Consider the following 23,873-nt stretch of genomic DNA (forward strand, 5'->3'; position numbering starts at 1 on the left):
AGAAGACAGAACATCACAAAGATGTCAATTCTTCTTAGATTATTATAAATTTTATGTGCTAACAACATACCAAAGAAAAAATAAGCAAGTTTACTCTAAAGTTCATATGCAAAAATTAACAGGGAATAATGACCAGAAAAGTTCTGAAAAAGAGTAGTAACTAAGAATAGGCCAATCTTCATCATCTCTACTCTGCTTAGCCTAGGAGACCAGCTTCTTTACAGACTACATTATACTGCTTCTTGTTCTCTGGCTCTGACTGAGTTTCAGCAGTTGGAGGCACTAGATGGTGATTCCAGAGTAAAAAAGAGAAAGAGGTCAAGATACTTATTTACCCAGCTCACTCTCTGCTGAGCTACAGTTTGATAGTGCGTGTGTTCCTCTGTCTAAGGTTACTGCTTTTATTGGGCAGCCTCTGTCACAGAATACTAATTCTTGTCCCTTCTGGATAAGGGTGGTAATGGTTTCCTGTTGTTGATCATCCATGATCAGTATTATTCTGAATCTAACATCTATTCAGAGAGAACTGGCATCTTTATCATAGTGAATCTTCCAAATCATGAACGCTGTTATTTCCCTGCACATAACAGACCTTTTATTTTTCTCAACGTTTGTAGAATTCTCTGAATAGAGGTAATACACATTTTTCATTATATTTGCTCTTCATACTTCCAGTAATACTGTAAATTAAATTCTTTTTAATTTCCTAATATATTTTGCTGGTGTAAAAAAAGCAATTAAGTTTTATATACTGATCATGTATCCACCAAGCATGATAAATTTACTTATTAAACTATATATAAATTATTTTGCATTCTCTATGCGAATCAATCATGTTTTAGCAAATAATTAGGATTTCTTCTTTCATTTCTAGTTCTCATATCTTTTTATTCTTTCCTTACTACATACTTGTTATTTCTGACTATCTGCTAGACCTTATTTTGTAAAACTTTAGATATAATTTAAGTCCAGATTGTTTTATCATTCTCGAAAGAAAACTCATTTGCTTCTGCTAAGTACCTGGGAAAACCAGCAATCCAGATGTATTAATCCAATTTCAGGATTTTGTCTGAAGATTCTCCGAACCAAAATCATGACTGCACTGTCTTGACTCAATTTCTAACAAAAATTCTCACCCTTAATTGTAGAACCATTACCTATTCAGGCAAAGTTTTGGGTAGGCAATTTAATTGGTTATCCCTTTTTATGCAATGGCTAGGTAAATATATTAACATGCTCTATATAGATTACAGACATGTACATCATTATTTATGCATAGAGTTGGACTTCCGTATCTGTGGTTTCTACTTTCACATATTCAAACAACAGTAGATCAAAAACAATAATTCAAAATACATAAAAACAAAACAATACAAACAAAAAATACAGTATAACAACTATTTACATAGCATTTATATTGTATGATATATTTAATATAAGTAATCTAAAGATGATTTAAAGTATACAGGAGAATGTGCATAAATTATATGCAAATACTGCCATTTTATATAAGGGGCTTCAGCATCTGTAGACTTTGGTATCTACATTGAGGCCTGAAACCAATCGCCCACATATACCAAGGAATGACTGTATATACTTATTTATACTGTAACCTGGGCAAAAATCATTTGAAGTAGAGTTCACAAAAATATCCTTTAGCACAATGGGGTGACATGGATCAAATGTTCAATAAAAAATAAATGACGGCTTTTGGATCCAAGATGGCCACTTAGGAGGAAGTCGGGATTGCAGCTCCGAGAGAAGGCGCAGAGGGTGAGTGGACGCCGCATTTCCAGACAGATTTTTACTGCCCACAGACCAGGAGATTCACAGGAGGAGAAGCTCCACGGGTCGCCAGCGCCGCTGGTTTGGGCGGTGTGGCCGCTCAGCCTACGCCCTGGGGCGGGGGGCAGTGGCTTCTTATGCAGAGCGAGAGAGACAGAGTTCCCTCTGAGCCAGAAAGGGGAGCTGAAGCAGGGAGTCAAGCCAGGAGACCCCCGGACAAGGCAGCACCACGAATCTCAGAGCCGCTGCTTCGGCTGACGCAGCGGCACACAGGGCAGCGGATTTTAACTGCCCACAGACCAGGAGATTCACAGGCGGAGAAGCTCCACGGGTTCCCAGCGCCGCTGGTTGGACCAGAGCAGCAGCTCAGCCTGCACCGGAGGTGGGGAGAAGCGGCTCCTTGAGCAAAGTGAATGAGACTGTGTCCCCTCTGGGCCAGCAAGGGGAGCTGTGGCAAGGAGGCAAGCCAAGAGATTATCGGGCAAAGAGGGCTCCTCTGGAAACACGGCTGAACCCGGGACGGTCCAGCTCTGTGGGGGAGGGGCGTCCTCCATCGGGAAACACCCTGCAGTTCCCGGGGCAATTTTCCGTAACCAAGACAACCCGCCACTACAGAGACTCCGTCACTACAGGGGCGGGCCAGCATAGTGGAAGCAGTTCTAACTACACCCACAGGACTGCAGGGAAGCTCACACGGAAGCTGGGCGGAGCCCACAGCAGCTCAGCAAAGCCTCTGCAGGCTGAGTGTGACTAGACTGCCACCTTGTGGGCAGGGAAAACGGTAGCAACACAGCTGAAAAGCATAAAGCGCTAACCCCCTCGGCCAGAACACCTGGGGAGAAGAAAAGGGGGTTTATGAGTTCAGCTGCTGCAACTTAAAATTACCAAAATCAGAAAGACAGCAACTACAAAGTCAATAGGCGAATAAATCCACAAAGATGGGAAGAAACCAGTGCAAAAAGGATGAAAACACCCAAAACCAGAACACCTCTCCCCCTACAAGGCAGCATAACTCCTCACCAGCACGGGAACAAGACTGGACAGAGAATGAGTGTGATGAAATGACAGAAACAGCTTTCAGAAAATGGATAATAAGAAACTTCTGTGAGCTAAAAGAACATGTTCTAACACAATGCAAAGAAACTAAGAACGTTGAAAAAAGACTTGATGAAATGCTAACGAGAATGGACAACTTAGAGAGGAATATGAGTGAATTGATGGAGCTGAAAAACACAACACGAGAACTTCGCGAAGCATGCACAAGTTTCAACAGCAGAATTGACCAAGCAGAAGAAAGGATATCAGAAGTCGAAGATCAACTCAATGAAATAAAACGAGAAGGGAAGATTAGAGAAAACAAGGTAAAAAGGAATGAACAGAGTCAACAAGAAATATGGGACTACGTGAAAAGACCTAATCTACGTTTGATAGGTGTACCTGAATGTGACGAAGAGAATGCATCCAAGCTGGAAAATACTCTTCAGGATATTATCCAGGAAAACTTCCCCAACCTAGCAAGGCAGGCCAATATTCAAGTCCAGGAAATACACAGAACACCACAAAGATATTCCTCAAGAAGAGCAACCCCAAGGCACATAATCATCAGATTCACCAGGGTTGAAATGAAGGAGAAAATACTAAGGGCAGCCAGAGAGAAAGGTCGGGTTACCCACAAAGGGAAACCCATCAGACTCACAGCAGCTCTCTCAGCAGAAACCCTACAGGCCAGAAGAGAGTGGGGGCCGACATTCGACATCCTTAAAGAAAAGAACTTTCAACCCAGAATTTCATATCCAGCCAAACTAAGCTTCATAAGTGAAGGAAAAATAAAATCCTTTGTGAACAAGCAAGTACTCACAGATTTCATCACCACCAGACCAGCTTTACAAGAGCTCCTGAAGGAGACACTACACATAGAAAAAAACAACCAGCACCAGCCACTCCAAAAACGCACGAAATGGTAAAGAGCAGCAACAAAATGAAGAATCTGCATCAACCAATGGGCAAAACAGCCAGCTAGCATCAAAATGACAGGACCAAACTCACACATAACAATATTAACCCTAAACGTAAATGGACTAAATGCCCCAATCAAAAGACACAGACTGGCAAATTGGATAAAAAGCCAAAACCCATCAGTGTGCTGTATCCAGGAAACCCACCTCACATGCAAGGATACACAAAGGCTCAAAATAAACGGATGGAGGAAGATTTACCAAGCAAATGGAGAGCAAAAAAAAGCAGGAGTTGCAATTCTCATCTCTGATAAAATAGACTTTAAAGCAACAAAGATTAAAAGAGACAAAGAAGGACATTACATAATGGTAAAAGGATCAATGCAACAAGAAGAGCTAACGATCCTAAATATATATGCACCTAATACAGGAGCACCCAGATACATAAGGCAAGTTCTTAAAGACTTGCAAAGAGACTTAGACTCCCACACATTAATAGTGGGAGACTTCAACACACCATTGTCAATATTAGACAGACCAACGAGACAGAAAATTAATAAGGATATCCAGGACTTGAACTCAGACCTGGAACAAGCAAACCTAATAGACATTTACAGAACTCTCCAGCCCAAATCCACAGAATATACATTCTTCTCAGCACCACATCACACCTACTCTAAAATTGACCACATAATTGGAAGTAAATCACTCCTCAGCAAATGCAAAAGAACGGAAACCATAACAGTCTCTCAGACCACAGTGCAATCAAGTTAGAACTCAGAATTCAGAAGCCAACCCAGAACCGCACAGCCTCATGGAAATTGAACAACTTTCTCCTGAATTTTGACTGGATAAACACTGAAGTGAAGGCAGAAATAAAGATGTTCTTCGAAACCAACGAGAACGAAGACACCACATACCAGAATCTCTGGGACACATTTAAAGCAGTCTCTAGAGGAAAATACATAGCAATAAGTGCCCACATGAGAAGAAAGGAGAGAACTAAAATTGACACCCTATCATCAAAATTGAAAGAGCTAGAGGAGCAAGATCAAAAAAACTCAAAACCTAGCAGAAGACAAGAAATAACTAAGATCAAAGCAGAATTGAAGGAGATAGAGACACGAAAAACCCTACAAAAAATCAATAAATCCAGGAGCTGGTTTTTTGAAAAGATCAACAAAATAGACAGACCACTAGCCAGACTAATAAAAAAGAAAAGAGAGAATAACCAAATAGATGTAATAAAAAATGATAAAGGGGATATCACCACAGACGCCACAGAAATTCAAACCATCATCAGAGATTATTACAAACAACTCTATGCACATAAATTAGAAAACCTGGTAGAAATGGATAAATTCCTGGACAGTAGCCTCCTCCCAAGCCTAAACCAGGAAGAAGTCAAAACCCTGAATAGACCAATAACAAGGTCTGAAGTCGAGGCAGCAATTAAGAGCCTACCACCCAAAAAAAGCCCAGGCCCAGATGGTTTCACAGCCGAATTCTACCAGACATACAAAGAGGAACTGGTACCATTCCTACTGAAACTATTCCAAATAAACCAAAAAGAGGGAATCCTTCCCAAATCATTTTATGAGACCAACATCATCCTGATACCAAAACCCGGCAGAGACTCAACAAGAAAAGAAAACTACAGGCCAATATCCATGATGAACATAGTTGCAAAAATCTTCAATAAAATACTGGCAAGCCGATTACAACAGCACATCAAAAAGCTTATCCACCATGATCAAGTAGGATTCATCCCGGGGATGCAAGGCTGGTTCAATATACGCAAGTCTATAAATGTAATTCACCACATAAACAGAACCAAAAACAAAAACCACATGAATATCTCAATTGATGCAGAGAAGACCTTTGACAAAATTCAACAGCCCTTTATGCTAAAAACTCTCAATAAACTAGGTATCGACGGAACGTATCTCAAAATAATAAAAGCTATTTATGACAAACCGACAGCCAATATCATACGGAATGGGCAAAAACTGGAAGGATTCCCTTTGAAATCTGGCACTAGACAAGGATGCCCTCTCTCACCACTCCTATTCAATATAGTACTGGAAGTTCTAGCCAGGGCAATCAGGCAAGAAAAAGAAATAAAGGGTATTCGACGAGGAAAGGAGGAAGTCAAATTGTCTCTATTTGCAGACGACATGATTGTATATCTAGAAGACCCTATCACCTCAGCCCAAAATCTCCTGAAACTGATAAGCAACTTCAGCAACGTCTCAGGATACAAAATCAATGTGCAAAAATCACAAGCATTCCTATACACCAATAACAGACTTAAAGAGAGCCAAATCAAGAACGAACTGCCATTCACAATTGCTACAAAGAGAATAAAATACCTAGGAATACAACTAACAAGGTACGTAAAGGACCTCTTCAAGGAGCACTACAAACCACTGCTCAACGAAATAAGAGAGGACACAAAGAGATGGAGAAACATTCCATGTTCATGGTTAGGAAGAATTAATATCGTGAAAATGGCCATACTGCCCAAAGTAATTTACAGATTCAACGCTATCCCCATCAAGCTACCAATGACCTTCCTCACAGAACTGGAAAAAACCACCTTAAACTTCATATGGAACCAAAAGAGAGCCCGCATAGCCAAGTCAATTCTAAGCAAAAAGAACAAAGCGGGAGGCATCACACTACCGGACATCAAACTCTACTACAAGGCTACAGTAATCAAAACAGCATGGTACTGGTACCAAAACAGAGATATAGACCAATGGAACAGAACAGAGGCGTCGGAGGCGACACAACATATCTACAACCACCCGATCTTTGACAAACCTGACAAAAACAAGCAATGGAGAAAGGATTCCCTGTTCAATAAGTGGTGTTGGGAAAACTGGCTAGCCATATGCAGAAAGCAGAAACTGGACCCCTTCCTGACACCTTACACTAAAATTGACTCCAGATGGATTAAAGACTTAAACATAAGACCTCACACCATAAAAACACTAGAAGGAAACCTAGGCAAAACCATTCAGGACATAGGCTTAGGCAAGGACTTTATGACCAAAACACCAAAAGCATTGGCAACAAAAGCCAAAATAGACAAATGGGACCTAATCAAACTCCACAGCTTTTGCACGACAAAAGAAACAGTCAATAGAGTGAATCGGCAACCAACAGAATGGGAAAAAATTATTGCAGCCTACCCGTCTGACAAAGGGCTGATATCCAGAATTTACAACGAGATAAAAAAGATTTACAAGAAAACAACAAACAAGCCCATTCAAAAATGGGTGAAGGATATGAACAGATACTTTACAAAAGAAGACATACATGAGGCCAACAAACATATGAATAAATGCTCATCATCACTGGTCATTAGAGAAATGCAAATCAAAACTACATTGAGATACCATCTCACGCCAGTTAGAATGGCGATCATTAAAAAATCCGGAGAAAACAGATGCTGGAGAGGATGTGGAGAAATAGGAACACTTTTACACTGTTGGTGGGAGTGTAAATTAGTTCAACCACTGTGGAAAACAGTGTGGCGATTCCTCAAGGACCTAGAAATAGAAATTCCATTTGACCCAGCAATCCCATTACTGGGCATATATCCAAAGGATTATAAATCGTTCTACTATAAGGACACATGCACACGAATGTTCATTGCAGCACAGTTTACAATAGCAAAGACCTGGAACCAGCCCAAATGCCCATCGATGATAGACTGGACAGGAAAAATGTGACACATATACACCATGGAATATTATGCAGCCATTAAAAACGAGGAGTTCACATCCTTCGTAGGGACATGGATGAACCTGGAAAACATCATTCTCAGCAAACTGACAGAAGAACACAAAATCAAACACCACATGTTCTCATTCATAGGTGGGTGTTGAACAAGGAGAACACATGGACACAGGGAGGGGAGCACTATACACGGGGGTCTGTTGGGGGGGAGGGGGGACAGCGGGGGGGGTGGGGAGTTGGGGAGGGATAGCATGGGGAGAAATGCCAGATATAGGTGAAGGGGAGGGAGGCAGCAAATCATACTGCCACGTATGCACCTATGCAACAACCTTGCATGTTTTTCACATGTACCCCAAAACCTAAAATGCAATAAAAAAAAAAAATGCAATTAAAAAAAAATATCCAATTAGAAAATGGATAAAATATATGAACAGATATTTCGAAGAAGGGAATATACAGATGACAAAGGCACATAAAAAATTGTTCATTAGCCATCAGAAAAATGCAAATTAGAATCACAATGGAATTTCATTATATACCAATCAGAATGGCTAAAATAAAAAACAGTAATACCATTAACTACCAGCATAAATGCAGAGAAACTAAATCATTCACACGTTGCTGGTGCAAATGTAACATGGTATAGCCCCTGTAAAAAAAAGCTTGGAAGTTTTTGGTAAAATTAAATGCACTTATCCTACAAACCAGAAATCACACACTTACACATTTATCACCAAAAAATAAATACTTATGTTCATAAATATTCTATTTACAAATACTCATAGCAACTTTATTCATAATAATAAAAAAACTGGAAACAGTCTAGATGTCCTTCAACAGATAAATGGTGAGACGAACTGTGGTACAGTAATACACATAGTTACATATCACTTAACAACAGGTATCCATTCTAGGAAATGGATTGTTGAGTGATCTTGTTTTTGTCGAAACATCGTAGAGGGTTTTTACACAAACCAAATGGGATAGTCTACTATAATCTAATCTCTATAGTTTAGCTTATTGCTCTTGGGGTACAAATCTGTATAGCATGCTACTGTACTGAATACTCCAGGCAACTACAACACAGTGGTAAATATTGGTTTAATTAAACATAACTAAATAGAGAAGAAGAACAGTAAAAATGCACAAATATAATCTTATGAGACCACCATCGTATATGTGGTCCATTGTTGAAAAAATGTTATGTGGTACATGACTGTACACACTTAGTAATAAAAATGAAACAATCTTTTGATGCAAAGAACTTGAATGAGTCTCCAGAGATTTATATTCAGTGAAAAAAAGCCAATTCCAAAAGGTAACATGTTATAGAATTCCATTCATATAACATTTTTTAATGACAACAGTTTAGAAATGGATAACAGATTAGTGGCTGACACGGGTTGGGACAGGACAAGGTGAAAGGAAGTGGATTTGACTATAAAAGGGCAACACAAGAGATCCTCATTCAGCGTCTTGAATGTGGTAGTGAAGACCCAAATCTGCACATGATGAAATTGCATATAACTGAATATGTATACACACACAACAAAATGTACATACACCCACACACATATCAAATACAGGTAAAACTGGAGTAATCTGAATAAGATTGGTAGATTGTATGTCAATAACCTGGTTGTAATATTGTACTATAGTTTTGCAAAATGCTGCCATTAAAAGAAACTAGATAAAGTGTAAAAATAAATAAATAAATAAATAAATGACTATGAACTCCAAAGAAGAAAATCCATAAAAAAACAGTAGCTCCATCATTTATCAGTGAGGAAAAGTGTATCCAAGTAAGAAAGTACTTAGACTACTTTTTCCACAATTATGGCTTTGTATGTCTTGAGTACAACATAAAGATTCAATAAACTGGGACTGGTATATCATAACCACCCTCTGCCAGAGAAATAATGATGAAAGACACAAGACACGTAGTACATCCAACCATAGTCCTCATACAAGATAACTCAGGAGAAACATTGTAGACATCTCGACTACTACCCTATAATGAAGATTCAAGACAAAGTCTGCTGCACCAAACAACCAACTCTATGCTATTATCCTTCTCTGTGAGTCCTTCTTTTCAAAACTTCTACTGTTATTTTAGATTCAGGGGGTGCATGTGCAGTTCTGTTACATGGCTATATTGCTTGATGCTGAGGTTTGAGTATGATTCCTGTCACCCAGGTGGTGAATATAGTACCCAATAGGTAGGTTTTCCACCCATGGACCCTTACTCCCTTCATTGTCTAGCAGTCCACAGTGTCTACTGCTCCTATGTTTATGTCAATGGGTGCTCAATGTATAGCTCCTACTTATAAGTGAGAACATGAAGCATTTGGTGTTTTGTTCCTGCATTTACATAGGCCGTATGTCTCTATGAGTCCTTATAATCAGACTCTTACAATTACACATGGCTCATTAGCTTTTATTCTTTTACTATTGTATAAGAAAAAGCGCATCTGTGAATATTACTGCTTTATTTATAATAACTTACAGCTCCTGCAATACACTACATTTAAATATACAAACTTAGGCAAAACGTAGAAGAAAACATAGTTGTTACATCCCATGTCCTTAACACTGCACTGTATCCTAGAATGGACACCATATTTGTTATAATAGCCTAGCACCATCATACTCTAAACTGGAAAGGTCTTTGTTGAAATATTTTATGTAGTTCTAGATGTTATATTTTAAGCAGATTGACAATATGGAAAACAGTCAAAAAGGTAACCCAAAACATGATACCATCTGTGAAACATGTACATAAAGAGCTTATGTAAGAAATAGGAGGAGTTGAACAATTAGTAAAAAAAAATGTTGTCATTGATAACTGCCTCAGACCACTGAGCTATGTTACATAATAGGAATTAGATTGTTTCTGAGATTCTCCAGATAAAGAACTACAATAAATAGGTGGTAATTGTAAAAAAGGCAAATATCAACTAAGTACAAGTAAAACAATGTTCAAAAATTTAAACAATATAAAATGAAAATAGCAGTCTTGAAAAGCATGAGAAATTTTCAAACTAAAAATTTCAAGAAAAGACTAAATGCTATACTACCTTATTAGGAAGAAGATAAGAATAACTAACAATTTTTAAATTTCATTCAAATCTAAGATTCTATTCCTATTTAAATTATTTTCTGACTTCCTTATTGCTTTAAAAGTAATTACACCATGAATTGATATGTCAACCAGTCTACCATCTATAAAGCTTCTACTTTTCCTGACCCTTATGATGAGAAACTTTTTAAAATCTGATACAAGGAATCTTTTAACGTTCTAATTCACTTCAATTTTATTGGCTTCAGTAATAGTAAACAGTTTCTCATTTGAACTAAATACATAATGCTATATTTAAATTTATAAAACTATATTTTACCCAATGGAACTATAAAAAGTACGTGATACATAGCACTAACTTGACCCCCTTACCAATGCCCACTAACATGAAAGAAAAATCACAGACAAATTTTACCAAAGAAACTCCACCCAATGTGTACCAGAATGGCAGTAACATACCTATCATTTATTTATTACTTATTTTTAAATTACAGTAAATTATAAAGTGAAATTCTATTATATACGTCTAGAAGCATACCTTCAATTCCATGCTCTGGTGCTACCAAAATAAATAAACATATACATACAAATATCCATGCATGTCCATTCATGTGTGTGGATAGACAGGTAGACAGATAAGAGAGAGAGAAAGAGAGAGAGAGAGAGGCACTAGTCTATGAAGCAAGGAAAAGCTAATTTATTTTCTCTCATACTACTTTCTGAAAACAGTAATTATAAAGCAAATTAACATTTTCAACATCTTCAAAAACACTTAGAAACACAAGTGTATCATGCTTATTTTCTCAAGTAATCCAATTTTATGAATAGTATTAAAAATCAATTATGTTGATACAGAAAGACTGTGTCACAAACTGAAACTATATAGGACATAATAAAATTAAAACTCAAAATTGTGTTTCTCAGTTATTATTGTTCTCTGTAGCAATATGAATACCATATAACACATACCTAGAAATGTTAGAAGAAAACAATGAATGAAAGCATTGCAATGTCCTTGTTAAAACCTGAACTAGGGTACCCCTTGACCATGCTCATCCAATCCTATAGACCCACTCATTCTCCCGAGTAATTTTTCCATTTAGTGTAAATAACTCCAGATTCTCAATGCACAAACATATATAACCACAGAAAACATAGTTTTATTTTAGGGTGTTAATAATAAATATAAATGCTGTCATTCTGAATGACTAATGACATTTCTATAATGTTAAATTAAAAACAATATACTTGCCTGACCAGGGTAATATCCATATCCTTCTGGATAAGTTCAGTCTGTTTATTATTCAACTGTAATGATAGAGTATTATATTTACTCTGTAATACTTCAATTTCTTTCCTTGCTTCAATTAAGTTGTCTTCAAAGGCCTAAAATTAGAGCGCTTATATCAATAATCAAACATAATACTAAATATAACATCTGTTATATTTAATTATTCTACGAAATGACAGAGAAAAACTATTTTAATTTTTTCACTTAGTTAAAATACTTTTAACACAAACAATAACTTATACTAGTAACAGATTTTTGAAGCAAATAAACTTGAAGATATGTATAACAAATTTAGTTATGAATATAATACATTGTACAATAAAGTAATTCATGAGATGAACAAAAATGAACTCATTTACTTAATCAGAACAAATCATAGACATTTACTTATTTCTCTGTTTGAACTGCACATACACAGATACATTCCAAGAACAACAGTACTACAAAGACATCAAAAAAGTTTTTCAAAGTTTGACACTCAGATCATGCTCAGTTCTCTTAATTGCAGTGAAATTTATCTAAAGTACTTGAAAGTTGATATTTTTCTCCTGATCATTCTGTAAATCTTCTCTCATTGTGAAAGAATTTTAAAATTTGATGTTTTATTTTAAAGAATATAAAATTAATTTTAATTATTTTTGCAAATAACTAAATATATATCTAAATAAAGTATGCCAACATAAATACCATACATTACTGCCAAACATAAATACCAAGATTTAGATAAGCACTAGAAATTCTCATTTATTTGTAAAAAAGACAATGACAGATATGAACGTAGACAAATAGATGGAGGAAGAAGAAGATAGAGGGAGGAGAGAAGAAAGATGGAAGGAGGGAGAGAAGAAAAGCAAGACTTTTTAAAAACTTACTGTATCTTTGTGTCCAACATGTATAGAGGTGGCTAGATGTTCAACTATTGAGAGTTAGTTACAACTAAAAGCATTGTTATGCTTAGCAGTAGAAAGAATCCAAACTCAGAAAAAAGAAACTGGGGACTACAGAAGGGCTGTAATACTCTTAAAAAGAAACCAAAACCAGGTTGTGACTGTGGTCGGGAGACCTAGAAGAAATTTTTTAACATACCACAGATAAGATATGTGTAAAGCTGCTGATCTCAAAATTCAATCTGATTTATGCCAAATATCAGGGAGGGACAAGATGGCTCAGGCTTGAAAAAAGATCTGGCTTCAGACTGAGTTACCTAAAAGTACCAGGAACCTCAAAATAGCTTGAAAGGGATAAAAGAACACTAGGGTGTAAATAGAGGACAGTAAAACATTCCCATCAAGACAAACGCTTCAAAATCTAACCTTCAAAAGGAGAGTCAATGAAGTGAACAATAAGAAATAAACACTATCCTAGTGAAGACAAATATGGGAACCAATTCAAAAGAACTACAAATATACAGAATATACTAAAATAGACAAATATTATGAAACAAAAATGAAACTACCAGGCAGCTAAAGTAAAAAAAAAAATACTATTTGACCTAAAGAGTAGATACAGAGGAACCAAATCAAAAATTATTGAAATAATGTAGCCAAAGCTGATGGTAGCTTGATAAGTAACAACAGAGGTGAAGAGTCAAATTTAAGATAGATTCTGAAGGTAGAAATGACAGGACCTGTTGATAAGTGTTTGTGGAGTTGCAAGATAAAGACAGGAATTAAAGATCTCTTGCAGGGATATAGCCTAGGAGCAACGAGGTGAATGGTAGGTCCATTCATCAGGATAAAGCAGACTAGAAAAAAAACATAGGTTGAAAACAAAAATCCAAAGGTCAGCTTCCAATGGATATATTTTTAATCATTAGAAAATACTAGAACAAATTTTCCAAGAAGTATAAAAACCTAGAATAATTTTTCATGAGAAACCTAAATTACTAGCAAACAAGAATAAATAGTAGAACTTCATTTGTAATACTAAGCAAAGAAAGAAAGAAAACATAGTAGAAAAATGCACCCCTCAATACCGTAGTCCTAAAGCTAGCCCTCACACAGAATTCCAGCCTGGGTTCCCATTTTTGAAAGGTTAGTGAACCACAAATCTGGGACATGCCTTATGGTGGGTCCCCACAAGTAATACTCCCAAGGTAATAAACAACAATAGAGCTCCTCTCTGAAGTCCCCTTGACATTAATATAAAATTACGGTAAAAGTTTTTATTGTTTCCTACTATATATTGTTCAGTTTTGTGCCATGAAACTATATTACACATTCTAAAATTAAAAATTTTAAAGAAAAAAAATAAAAAGAAAAAAATTTAAAAGAAGAAAATTTCAAAAGGATAATTCAAAATGTTACAAATATCAACATATTTAATCAAGTATATAAAACTGACTCACAAAAACCACTTATCTGGTCCTAAAGGTTTAAAGGAAAGGTCTTTAAACATTTCAATAAGTGAACAACCTCCATCTTGTGGGAAACATTACAAAGAATTTAAAAAGGATCTTCTCAATTCATTTTATAAAAATTGCATGACCTGTTATCCAAGTCAGAAAGGGAAGGACAAAAAAGAGAACATTTCAGGGATATATCACTTAGGCATAAACGCAGAAAATCCAAAATAAGCCAAAAAACTATCAAAGAAAGATTTGGGTTATTGACTTAGGATATTTGGTTCCAGAAATATAAAGATGGTTTAACATTAGAAAATCGATTCAGGGAAGATCCAAGATGGCCGCTTAGGAGCAGCTCAGGATTGCAGCTCCCAGTGAAAGCACAGAGGGTGAGTGGATGCTGCATTTCCAGACAGATTTTTATTGCCCAAAGACCAGGAGAATCGCAGGCAGAGGAGCCCCATGGGTCACCAGTGCGGCTGTTTTGGCCCACGTGGCCGTTTTGGACAGCACAGCTGTTTTGCCGGAGCCCTGGTGCGGCGGTTCTCCGTAAAAAACACACTGGTCTGGGTCTGCCAAGTGGAGGCCCAGGAAGCCACAGTTGTCCATTCATCTGATTAAAAAAGGGGACTGAAACAGGGAGTTAGGCCAGGAGATTCCCAGGCAAAAAAAAAAAGCTCCACGAATCTGAGCACCGCTGTTTGAGCCAGCTCAGTGGGTCGCCGCATGGGAAAGCACACAGATCCTGGCATCTTTTCAGCAGGCGAGAGAGTCAACCATTCAACTAAAAGAAGAAAAAAAGGCTCTGAGGAAGGGAGCCAGGTGATCAGGCTCAGGTGGTACAACTTCCACGAAAAAAAAAAAAGCAATTGGAAATGCTCGGGGTTGAGAGCTTCACAGCAAGCACTGCTGAACCTGGGACAGACCAGCTCTGTGGGGGAGGGGTGCCCGCCATTACTGAGGCACTCCACCACTACGGAGGCAGTCCACCATTGCTGAGGCAGCCTGCCGTTGCCGAGGCAACTCGCCATTACAGAGAGAGTCCGTCATTACAGAGGCGGGCCACCATTGCCGAGGCAGTTCTAACTACACTCATATAAACAGGACTGCAGGGAAGTTCACATGGCAGCTGGGTGGAGCCCGCAGCAACTCAGCAAAGCCTCTGCAGGCAGACAGTGACTAGCCTGCCTCCTTGCTGGGCAGGGCAGCCCTGAAAAAAAAGGCAGTAGCATAACGGAAATTCCTAAATAAAGCCCTAACACCCCGGGACAGAGCACCCAGGGAAAAAAAGCGGTGTATGAGTTCAGCTGCAGCAGACTTAAACGTACCTGCCCAGCAGCTCTGAATGAACAATGGAGCTACAGCTCAGCATCTGAGCTCCTATAAAGAACAGACTGTCTCCTCAAGCAGCTACCTGACTCCCGTATATCAAAAGAGTCACATCATAAAATAAAGATCAGACTGACATTTGGCGGGCATCCTTCTGGGACAAAGATAGCAGAAGAAGAAACTGGTAGCAACCCTTATTGTCCTGCAGCTACTGCAGGTAACCCCAGGCAACCAGGACATGGAGTGAACCTCAGGAGTCCTACAGCAGAGGGGCCAGACTGTTAGAAGGAAAACTACGAAACAGAAATAACTTCATCATCAGCAAACTAGATGTCCACTCAGAGATCCAATCTGAAAGTCTGCAAGTACAAAGACCACAGGTGGATAAATCCACAAAGATGGGAAGAAACCAGCGCAAAAAGGATGAAAACACCCAAAACCAGAACACTCCTCCTCCTACAAAGGATCACAACTCCTCACCAGCAAGGGAACAAGGCTGGATGGAGAATGAGTGTGATGAAATGACAGAATCAGGCTTCAGAAGGTGGGTAATAAGAAACTTCTGTGAACTAAAAGAACATGTTCTAACCCAATGCAAAGAAAGCAACAACCTTCAAAAAAGATTTGAGGAAATGCTAATGAGAATGGACAACTTAGAGAGGAACATAAATGAATTAATGGAGCTAAAAAACACAACACGAGAACTTCGCGAAGCATGCACAAGTTTCAACAGCCAAATTGACCAAGAAGAAGAAAGGATACCAGAGGTCGAAGATAAACTCAATGAAATAAAACGAGAAGGCAAGATTAGAGAAAACAGGGTAAAAAGGAATGAACAAAGTCAACAAGAAATATGGGACTATGTGAAAAGACCAAATCTACGTTTGATAGCTGTACCTGAGTGTGACAAAGAGAATGAATCGAAGCTGGAAAATACTCTTCAGGATATTAACCAGGAAAACTTCCCCAACCTAGCAAGGCAGGCCAATATTCAAGTCCAGGAAATACACAGAACACCACAAAGATATTCCTCAAGAAGAGAAACTCCAAGGCACATAATCGTCAGATTCACCAGGGTTGAAATGAAGGAGAAAATGCTAAGGGCAGCCAGAGAGAAAGGTCGGGTTACCGACAAAGAGAAGCCCATCAGACTCACAGCAGATCTCTCAGCAGAAACCCTACAGGCCAGAAGAGAGTGGGGGCCGATATTCAACATCCTTAAAGAAAAGAAATTTCATATCCAGCCAAACTAAGCTTCATACGTGAAGGAAAAATAAAATCCTTTGCGAACAAGCAAGTACTCAGAGATTTCATCACCACCAGGTCTGCCTTACAAGAGCTCCTGAAAGAGGCACCACACATAGAAAGGAACAATCAGTACCAGCCACTCCAAAAACATACCAAATGGTAAAGAACATCAACACAATGAAGAACCTGCATCAACTAACGGACAGAACAGCCAGCTAGCATCAAAACGGCAGGATCAAATTCACACATAACAAGATTAATCCTAAATGTAAATAGACTAAATGCCCCAATCAAAAGACACAGATTGGCACATTGGATTAAAAGCCAAAACCCATCAGTGTGCTGTATCCAGGAAACCCATCTCACATGCAAGGAAACACAAAGGCTCAAAATAAAGGGATGGAGAAAGATTTACCAAGCAAATGGAGAGCAAAAAAAAAAACAGCAGGAGTTGCAATTCTCATCTCTGATAAAATAGACTTTAAAGCAACAAAGATCAAAAGAGATAAAGAAGGACATTACATAATGGTAAAAGGATCAATGCAACAAGAGCTAACGATCCTAAATATATACACACCCAATACAGGAGCACCCAGATACATAAGGCAAGTTCTTAATGACTTATAAAGAGACTTAGACTCCCACGCAATAATAGTGGGAGACTTTAACACCCCATTGTCAAGATTAGATCAACGAGACAGAAAATCAGCAAGGATATCCAGGACTTGAACTCAGACCTGGAACAAGCAAACCTAATAGACATTTACAGAACTCTCCACCCCAAATCCACAGAATATAAATTCTTCCCAGCACCACACCATACCTACTCAAAAACTGACCACATAATTAGAAGTAAATCACTCCTCAGCAAATGCAAAAGAACGGAAATCATAACAAACAGTCTCTCAGACCACAGTGCAATCAAGATAGAACTCAGAATTCAGAAACTAACTCAGAACCGCACAGCTTCATGGAAACTGAACAACTGGCTCTTGAATGCTGACTGGATAAACAATGAAATGAAGGCAGAAATAAAGATGTTCTTCAGAACCAATGAGAACAAAGACACAACATACCAGAATCTCTGGGACACATTTAACACAGTCTCTAGAGGAAAATATATAGCAATAAGTGCCCACATGAGAAGCAAGGAGAGATCTAAAATTGACACCCTATCATCAAATTGAAAGAGCTAGATTAAAAAAACTCAAAACCTAGCAGAAGACAAAAAATACCTAAGATCAGAGCAGAACTAAAGGAGATAGAGACACAAAAAACCCTTCAAAAAATCAATAAATCCAGGAGCTGGTTTTTCGAAAAGGTAAACAAAATAGACAGACCACTAGCCATATTAATAAAAAAGAAAAGAGAGAATAATCAAATAGATGCAATAAAAAATGAAAAAGGGGATATCACCACAAATTCCACAGAAATTCAAACCATCATCAGAGATTATTACAAACAACTCTATACACATGAACTAGTAAACCTGGAAGAAATGGATACATTCCTGGACGCTTCCCTCCTCCCAAGCCTAAACCAGGAATAAGTCGAAACCCTGAATAGACCAATAACAAGGTCTGAAGTTAAGGCAGCAATTAAGAGCCTACCATCAAAAAAAGCCCAGGTCCACATGGGTTCACAGCCGAATTCTACCAGACATAAAAAGAGGAGTTGGTAACATTCCTCTGAAACTATTCCAAATAATCCAAAAAGAGGGAGTCCTTCTCAAATCATTTTATGACACCAACATCATCCTGATACCAAAACCCGGCAGAGACTCAGCAAGAAAAGAAAACTTCAGGCCAATATCCATGATGAACATAGATGCAAAAATCTTCAATAAAATACTAGCAAGCCGATTACAACAGCACATCAAAAAGCTTATCCACCACGATCAAGTAGGATTCATCCCGGGGATGCAAGGCTGGTTCAACATACGCAAGTCTATAAATGGAATTCACCACATAAACAGAATCAAAGACAAAAAACACATGATTATCTCAATCGATGAAGAGAAGGCATTTGACAAAATTCAACAGCCCTTTATGCTAAAAACCCTCAATAAATTAGGTATTGATGGAACGTATCTCAAAATGATAAAAGCTATTTACGACAAACCAACAGCCAATATCATACTGAATGGGCAAAAACTGGAAGCATTCCCTGTGAAATCTAGCACTAGACAAGTATGCCCTCTCTCATCACTCCTATTCAATATAGTACTGGGAGTGCTAGCTAGAGCAATCAGGCAGGAAAAAGAAATAAAGGGTATTCGACTAGGAAAGGAGGAAGTCAAATTGTCTCTATTTGCAGACGACATGATTGTATATCTACAAGACCCCATCGTCTCAGCCCAAAATCTCCTGAAACTGATAAACAACTTCAGTAAAGTCTCAGGATACAAAATCAATGTGCAAAAATCACAAGCATTCCTATACACCAATAACAGACTTAAAGAGAACCAAATCAAGAACGAACTGCCATTCACAATTGCTACAAAGAGAATAAAATACCTAGGAATACAACTAACAAAGAACGTCAAGGACCTCTTCAAGGAGAACTACAAACCACTGCTCAACGAAATAAGAGAGGTGACACAAACAGATGGAGAAACATTCCATGTTCATGGTTAGGAAGAATCAATATCGTGAAAATGGCCATACTGCCCAAAGTAATTTACAGATTCAATGCTATCCCCATCAAGCTACCAATGACCTTCTTCACAGAACTCGAAAAAACCACCTTAAACTTCATATGGAACCAAAAGAGAGCCTGCATAGCCAAGTCAATTCTAAGCAAAAAGAACAAAGCGGGAGGCATCACACTACCAGACTTCAAACTATACTACAAGGCTACAGTAATCAAAACAGCATGGTACTGGTACCAAAACAGAGATATAGACCAATGGAACAGAACAGAGTCCTTGGAGGCAATGCCATACATCTACAAACATCTGGGCTTTGACAAACCTGACAAAAACAAGCAATGTGGAAAGGATTCCCTGTTTAATAAATGGTGTTGGGAAAACTGGCTAGCCATGTGCAGAGAGCAGAAACTGGACCCCTTCCTGACACCTTACATGAAAATTAACTCCAGATGGATTAAAGACTTAAATGTAAGACCTAACACCATAAAAACCCTAGAAGAAAATCTAGGCAAAACCATTCAGGACATAGGCGTAGCCAAGGACTTCATGACCAAAACACCAAAAGCATTGACAACAAAAGCCAAAATAGACAAATGGGACCTGACCAAACTCCACAGCTTCTGCACGGCAAAAGAAACAGTCATTAGAGTGAATCAGCAACCAACAGAATGAGAAAAAATCTTTGCAGTTTACACATCTGACATAGGGCTGATATCCAGAATTTACCATGAACTAAAGCAGATTTACAAGAAAAAAACAAGCCCATTCAAAAGTGAGTGAAGGATATGAAGAGACACTTTAGAAAAGAAGACATATATGAGGCCAATAAACATATGAAAAAATGCTCATCATCACTGGTCATTAGAGAAATGCAAATCAAAACTACGTTGAGATACCATCTCATGCCAGTTAGAATGGTGATCATTAAAAAATCTGGAGACAACAGATGCTGGAGAGGATGTGGAGAAATAGGAACACTTTTACACTGTTGGTGGGAGTGTAAATTAGTTCAACCATTGTGGAAGACAGTGTGGCGATTCTTCAAGGACCTAGAAATAGAGATTCCATTTGACCCAGCAATCCCATTACTGGGTATATATCCAAAGGATTATAAACCGTTCTACTATAAGGACACATGCACACGAATGTTCATTGCAGCACAGTTTACAATAGCAAAGACCTGGAACCAACCCAAATGCCCATCGACGATAGACTGGACAGGGAAAATGTGGCACATATACACCATGGAATATTATGCAGCCATCAAAAATGATGAGTTCATGTCCTTTGTAGGGACATGGATGAACCTGGAAACCATCATTCTCAGTGAACTAACACAAGAACAGAAAATCAAACACCGCATGTTCTCACTCATAGGCGGGTGTTGAACAATGAGAACACATGAACACAGGGAAGGGAGCACTACACACTGCGGTCTCTTGGGGGGAAACAGGGGAGGGGACAGTGGGTGGTGGGGAGTAGGGGAGAGATAACATGGGGAGAAATGCTAGATATAGGTGAAGGGGAGGAAGGCAGCAAATCACACTGCCACATGTGTACCTATGCAACAATCTTGCATGTTCTTCACATGTACCCCAAAACCTAAAATACAATAAAAAAAATAAAAAATAAAAAAATAGGCTGGGTGCGGTGGCTCACGCCTGTAATCCCAGCACTTTGGGAGGCCGAGGCAGGTGGGTCACGAGGTCAAGAGATCAAGACCATCCTGGTCAACATGGTGAAACCCCATCTCTACTAAAAATACAAAAAATTAGCTGGGCATTGTGGCGCATGCCTGTAATCCCAGCTACTCAAGAGGCTGAGGCAGGAGAATTGCCTGAACTCAGGAGGCGGAGGTTGCGGTGAGCCGAGATCGCGCCATTGCACTCCAGCCTGGGTAACGAGCGAAATTCCGTCTCAAAAAATAAATTAATTAATTAAAATATAAAATAAAAAAATAAAATTAATAAAAAATAAAAATAAAATCTATTCATATAATTTACCACAGTAAGGGATTAAAGGAAAAAAATATGAACATGCCAATAGAGTCAGGAAAACCACCCAAAACAATCCAACACATTATGATTTAAAAACAAAAAACTGTCAACAAAATAGGAATATAGAAATTTTCTTAATTTGTTAATAAGAATGCCAAATATCTGTGAATATGATAATTAACGGTGAAATGTTCATTAAAAAATCAAGAACAAACCTGTTTTATATAAAAATTGTCCTTCAGATTTTAGGTAATATACTAAGAGAAGGGAAAAAAACAAAAAGACATTAAATATATAAATATTAAGAGGAAAAGAAAACCATTCTTTTTAGTGGTAAAAAAAAAAAATGAAATTATAAACAGGGCTAGAGTTGAACACGTAAAAAAAAAAAAAGAAAGAAAAAAACAAAAGAAAGTATAAACACTTAGGCCTAGAGTTGAACAAGATTATAAAAGTTGACTATGCAAAACTCAGAAAAAAAAATGAAAACAAAAAAAGTGTAAACACTTAGGGCTAGAGTTGAGCGACACTGTAAAAGTCAACTGTGCAAAACTCAGATAATTTTCTACATAATTAAACATTTATAATACCAACAAGAAACACAAAATAGGCAGAAATAAATCTTACAACCAACGTACAATATAATTACATGAAGTCAGAAACCAAAAAAACATGTGTGACTCACTTTATTACAATATTCCCTTTATTGTAGTGGTTTGGAACCAAAATAAATAATGAAATAGAGGAGTAGAACAACACGATAGAACAGGTGGAACTAACAGAATACAAAATATTCCACTCAACAGAATACACATTCATTTTACTGCCCATGGAACATACTGTTCATACTGCACATGGAACATTCTCCACAACAGAACATAAAACAAGGCTCAACAAATTTTAAAATAATAAAATTTCATAAAGTATTTTTTCTGATCACAATGTAATAAAACTAGAAATCCATTACAGAAGGAAAATTGGAAAATGTTCATCTTCATGGAAAGTACACAAAACACTCTTAAACAACCAATAGACCAAAGAAGAGATCAAGAAAGAAATTAGAAAATACCTTGACATAAATAAAACTGAGAAAACATACCGAAACTTATAGGATGCAGAAAAAGGAGCGATAAGAGGCAAGATTACAGCTGTAAGTGTGTAGTACATTAAAAGGGAAGAAAAATCTCAACAACATAAATTTATAACTTGGAAACAACTAGAAGAATAAACTGAACCAAAAGTTAGTAGAAGAAAGGAAATAAGAAGGATTAGTCATTAAATAGCAAAATAATAGAAAAAAAATTTTACACAAGAGTAATATTTGTAGTTCTCCTTGAAGAGGTCCTTTACATCCTTTGTTAGTTGTATTCCTAGGTATTTTACTCCCTTTGTAGAAACTGCGAAGGGCAGTTCACTCTTGATTTGGCTATCTATCAGTCTGTTGTTGGTGTATAGGAATGCTTGTGATTTCTGCACATTGATTTTGTATACTGAGACTTTGTTGAAGTTGCTTATCAGTTTCAGGAGATTTTGGGCTGAGACGATGGGGTCTTCTAAATATACAATCATGTCATCTGAAAACAGAAACAATTTGACTTCCTCCTTTCCTAACTGAACACCCTTTATTTCTTTTCCTTACCTGATTGCTCTAGCTAGAACTTCCAATATTATACTGAATAGGAGTGGTGAGAGAGGGCATCCTTGTCTACTGCCAGACTTCAAAGGGAATGCTTCCAGTTTTTGCTCACTTAGTATGACACTGGCTGTGGGTCTGTCATAAATATTTTTTATTATTTTGAGATACGTTCCATCCATACCTAGTTTCTTTAGAGTTTTTAGCAAAAGGGCTGTTGAATTTTGTCAAAGGCCTTCTCTGAAACCACTGCTCAGGAAAATAAGAGAGGACACAAACAGATGGAAAAACATTTCATGCTCATGGTTAGGAATAATTAATATTGTGAAAATGGCCATACTGCCCAAAGTAATTTATACATTCAATGCTATCCCTATCAAGCTACCTATGACCATCTTCAGAGAACTGGAAAAAAACCACCTTAAACTTCACATGGAAACAAAAGAGAGCCCATATAGCCAAGACAATCCTAAGTAAAAAGAACAAAGTTGGAGGTATCATGCTACCTGATTTCAAACTATACTACAAGGCTACTGTAACCAAAACAGCATGGTACTGGTACCAAAATAGAGACATAGAGCAATGGAAAAGAAGAGAGACCTCAGAGGCAAGTCCACACATCTACAACTAACTGATCTTTCAAAACCTGACAAAAACAAGCAATGGGAAAAGGATTCCCTGTTTAATAAATGGTGTTGGGAGAACTGGCTAGCCATGTGCAGAAAACAGAAACTGGACCCCTACCTGACACCTTACACTAAAACTAACTCCAAATGGATTAAAGATCTAAAAATAAGACCAAACACCATAAAAAC

At 37.8% G+C, this 23,873-nt stretch overlaps 1 protein-coding gene across 7 annotated transcripts in view; it reads right to left on the reverse strand.

Annotated features, from left to right (window-relative positions):
- Window positions 1-23,873, reverse strand: part of CNTLN (centlein) — a 374,623-nt gene that overhangs the window by 226,617 nt on the left and 124,133 nt on the right. For all 7 annotated transcript variants that reach the window (XM_064381308.1, XM_012449978.3, XM_012449977.3 and 4 more), the window contains one exon: window positions 11,819-11,952. In XM_064381308.1, the coding sequence (XP_064237378.1) occupies window positions 11,819-11,952 (134 nt within the window). The remainder of the gene's footprint in view (window positions 1-11,818; window positions 11,953-23,873) is intronic.

This window comes from Aotus nancymaae, unplaced genomic scaffold, assembly GCF_030222135.1.
Source record: "Aotus nancymaae isolate 86718 unplaced genomic scaffold, 86718_ANA_hifiasm-v0.15.2.pri h1tg000003l, whole genome shotgun sequence".
Taxonomy (NCBI): Eukaryota; Metazoa; Chordata; class Mammalia; order Primates; family Aotidae; genus Aotus; species Aotus nancymaae.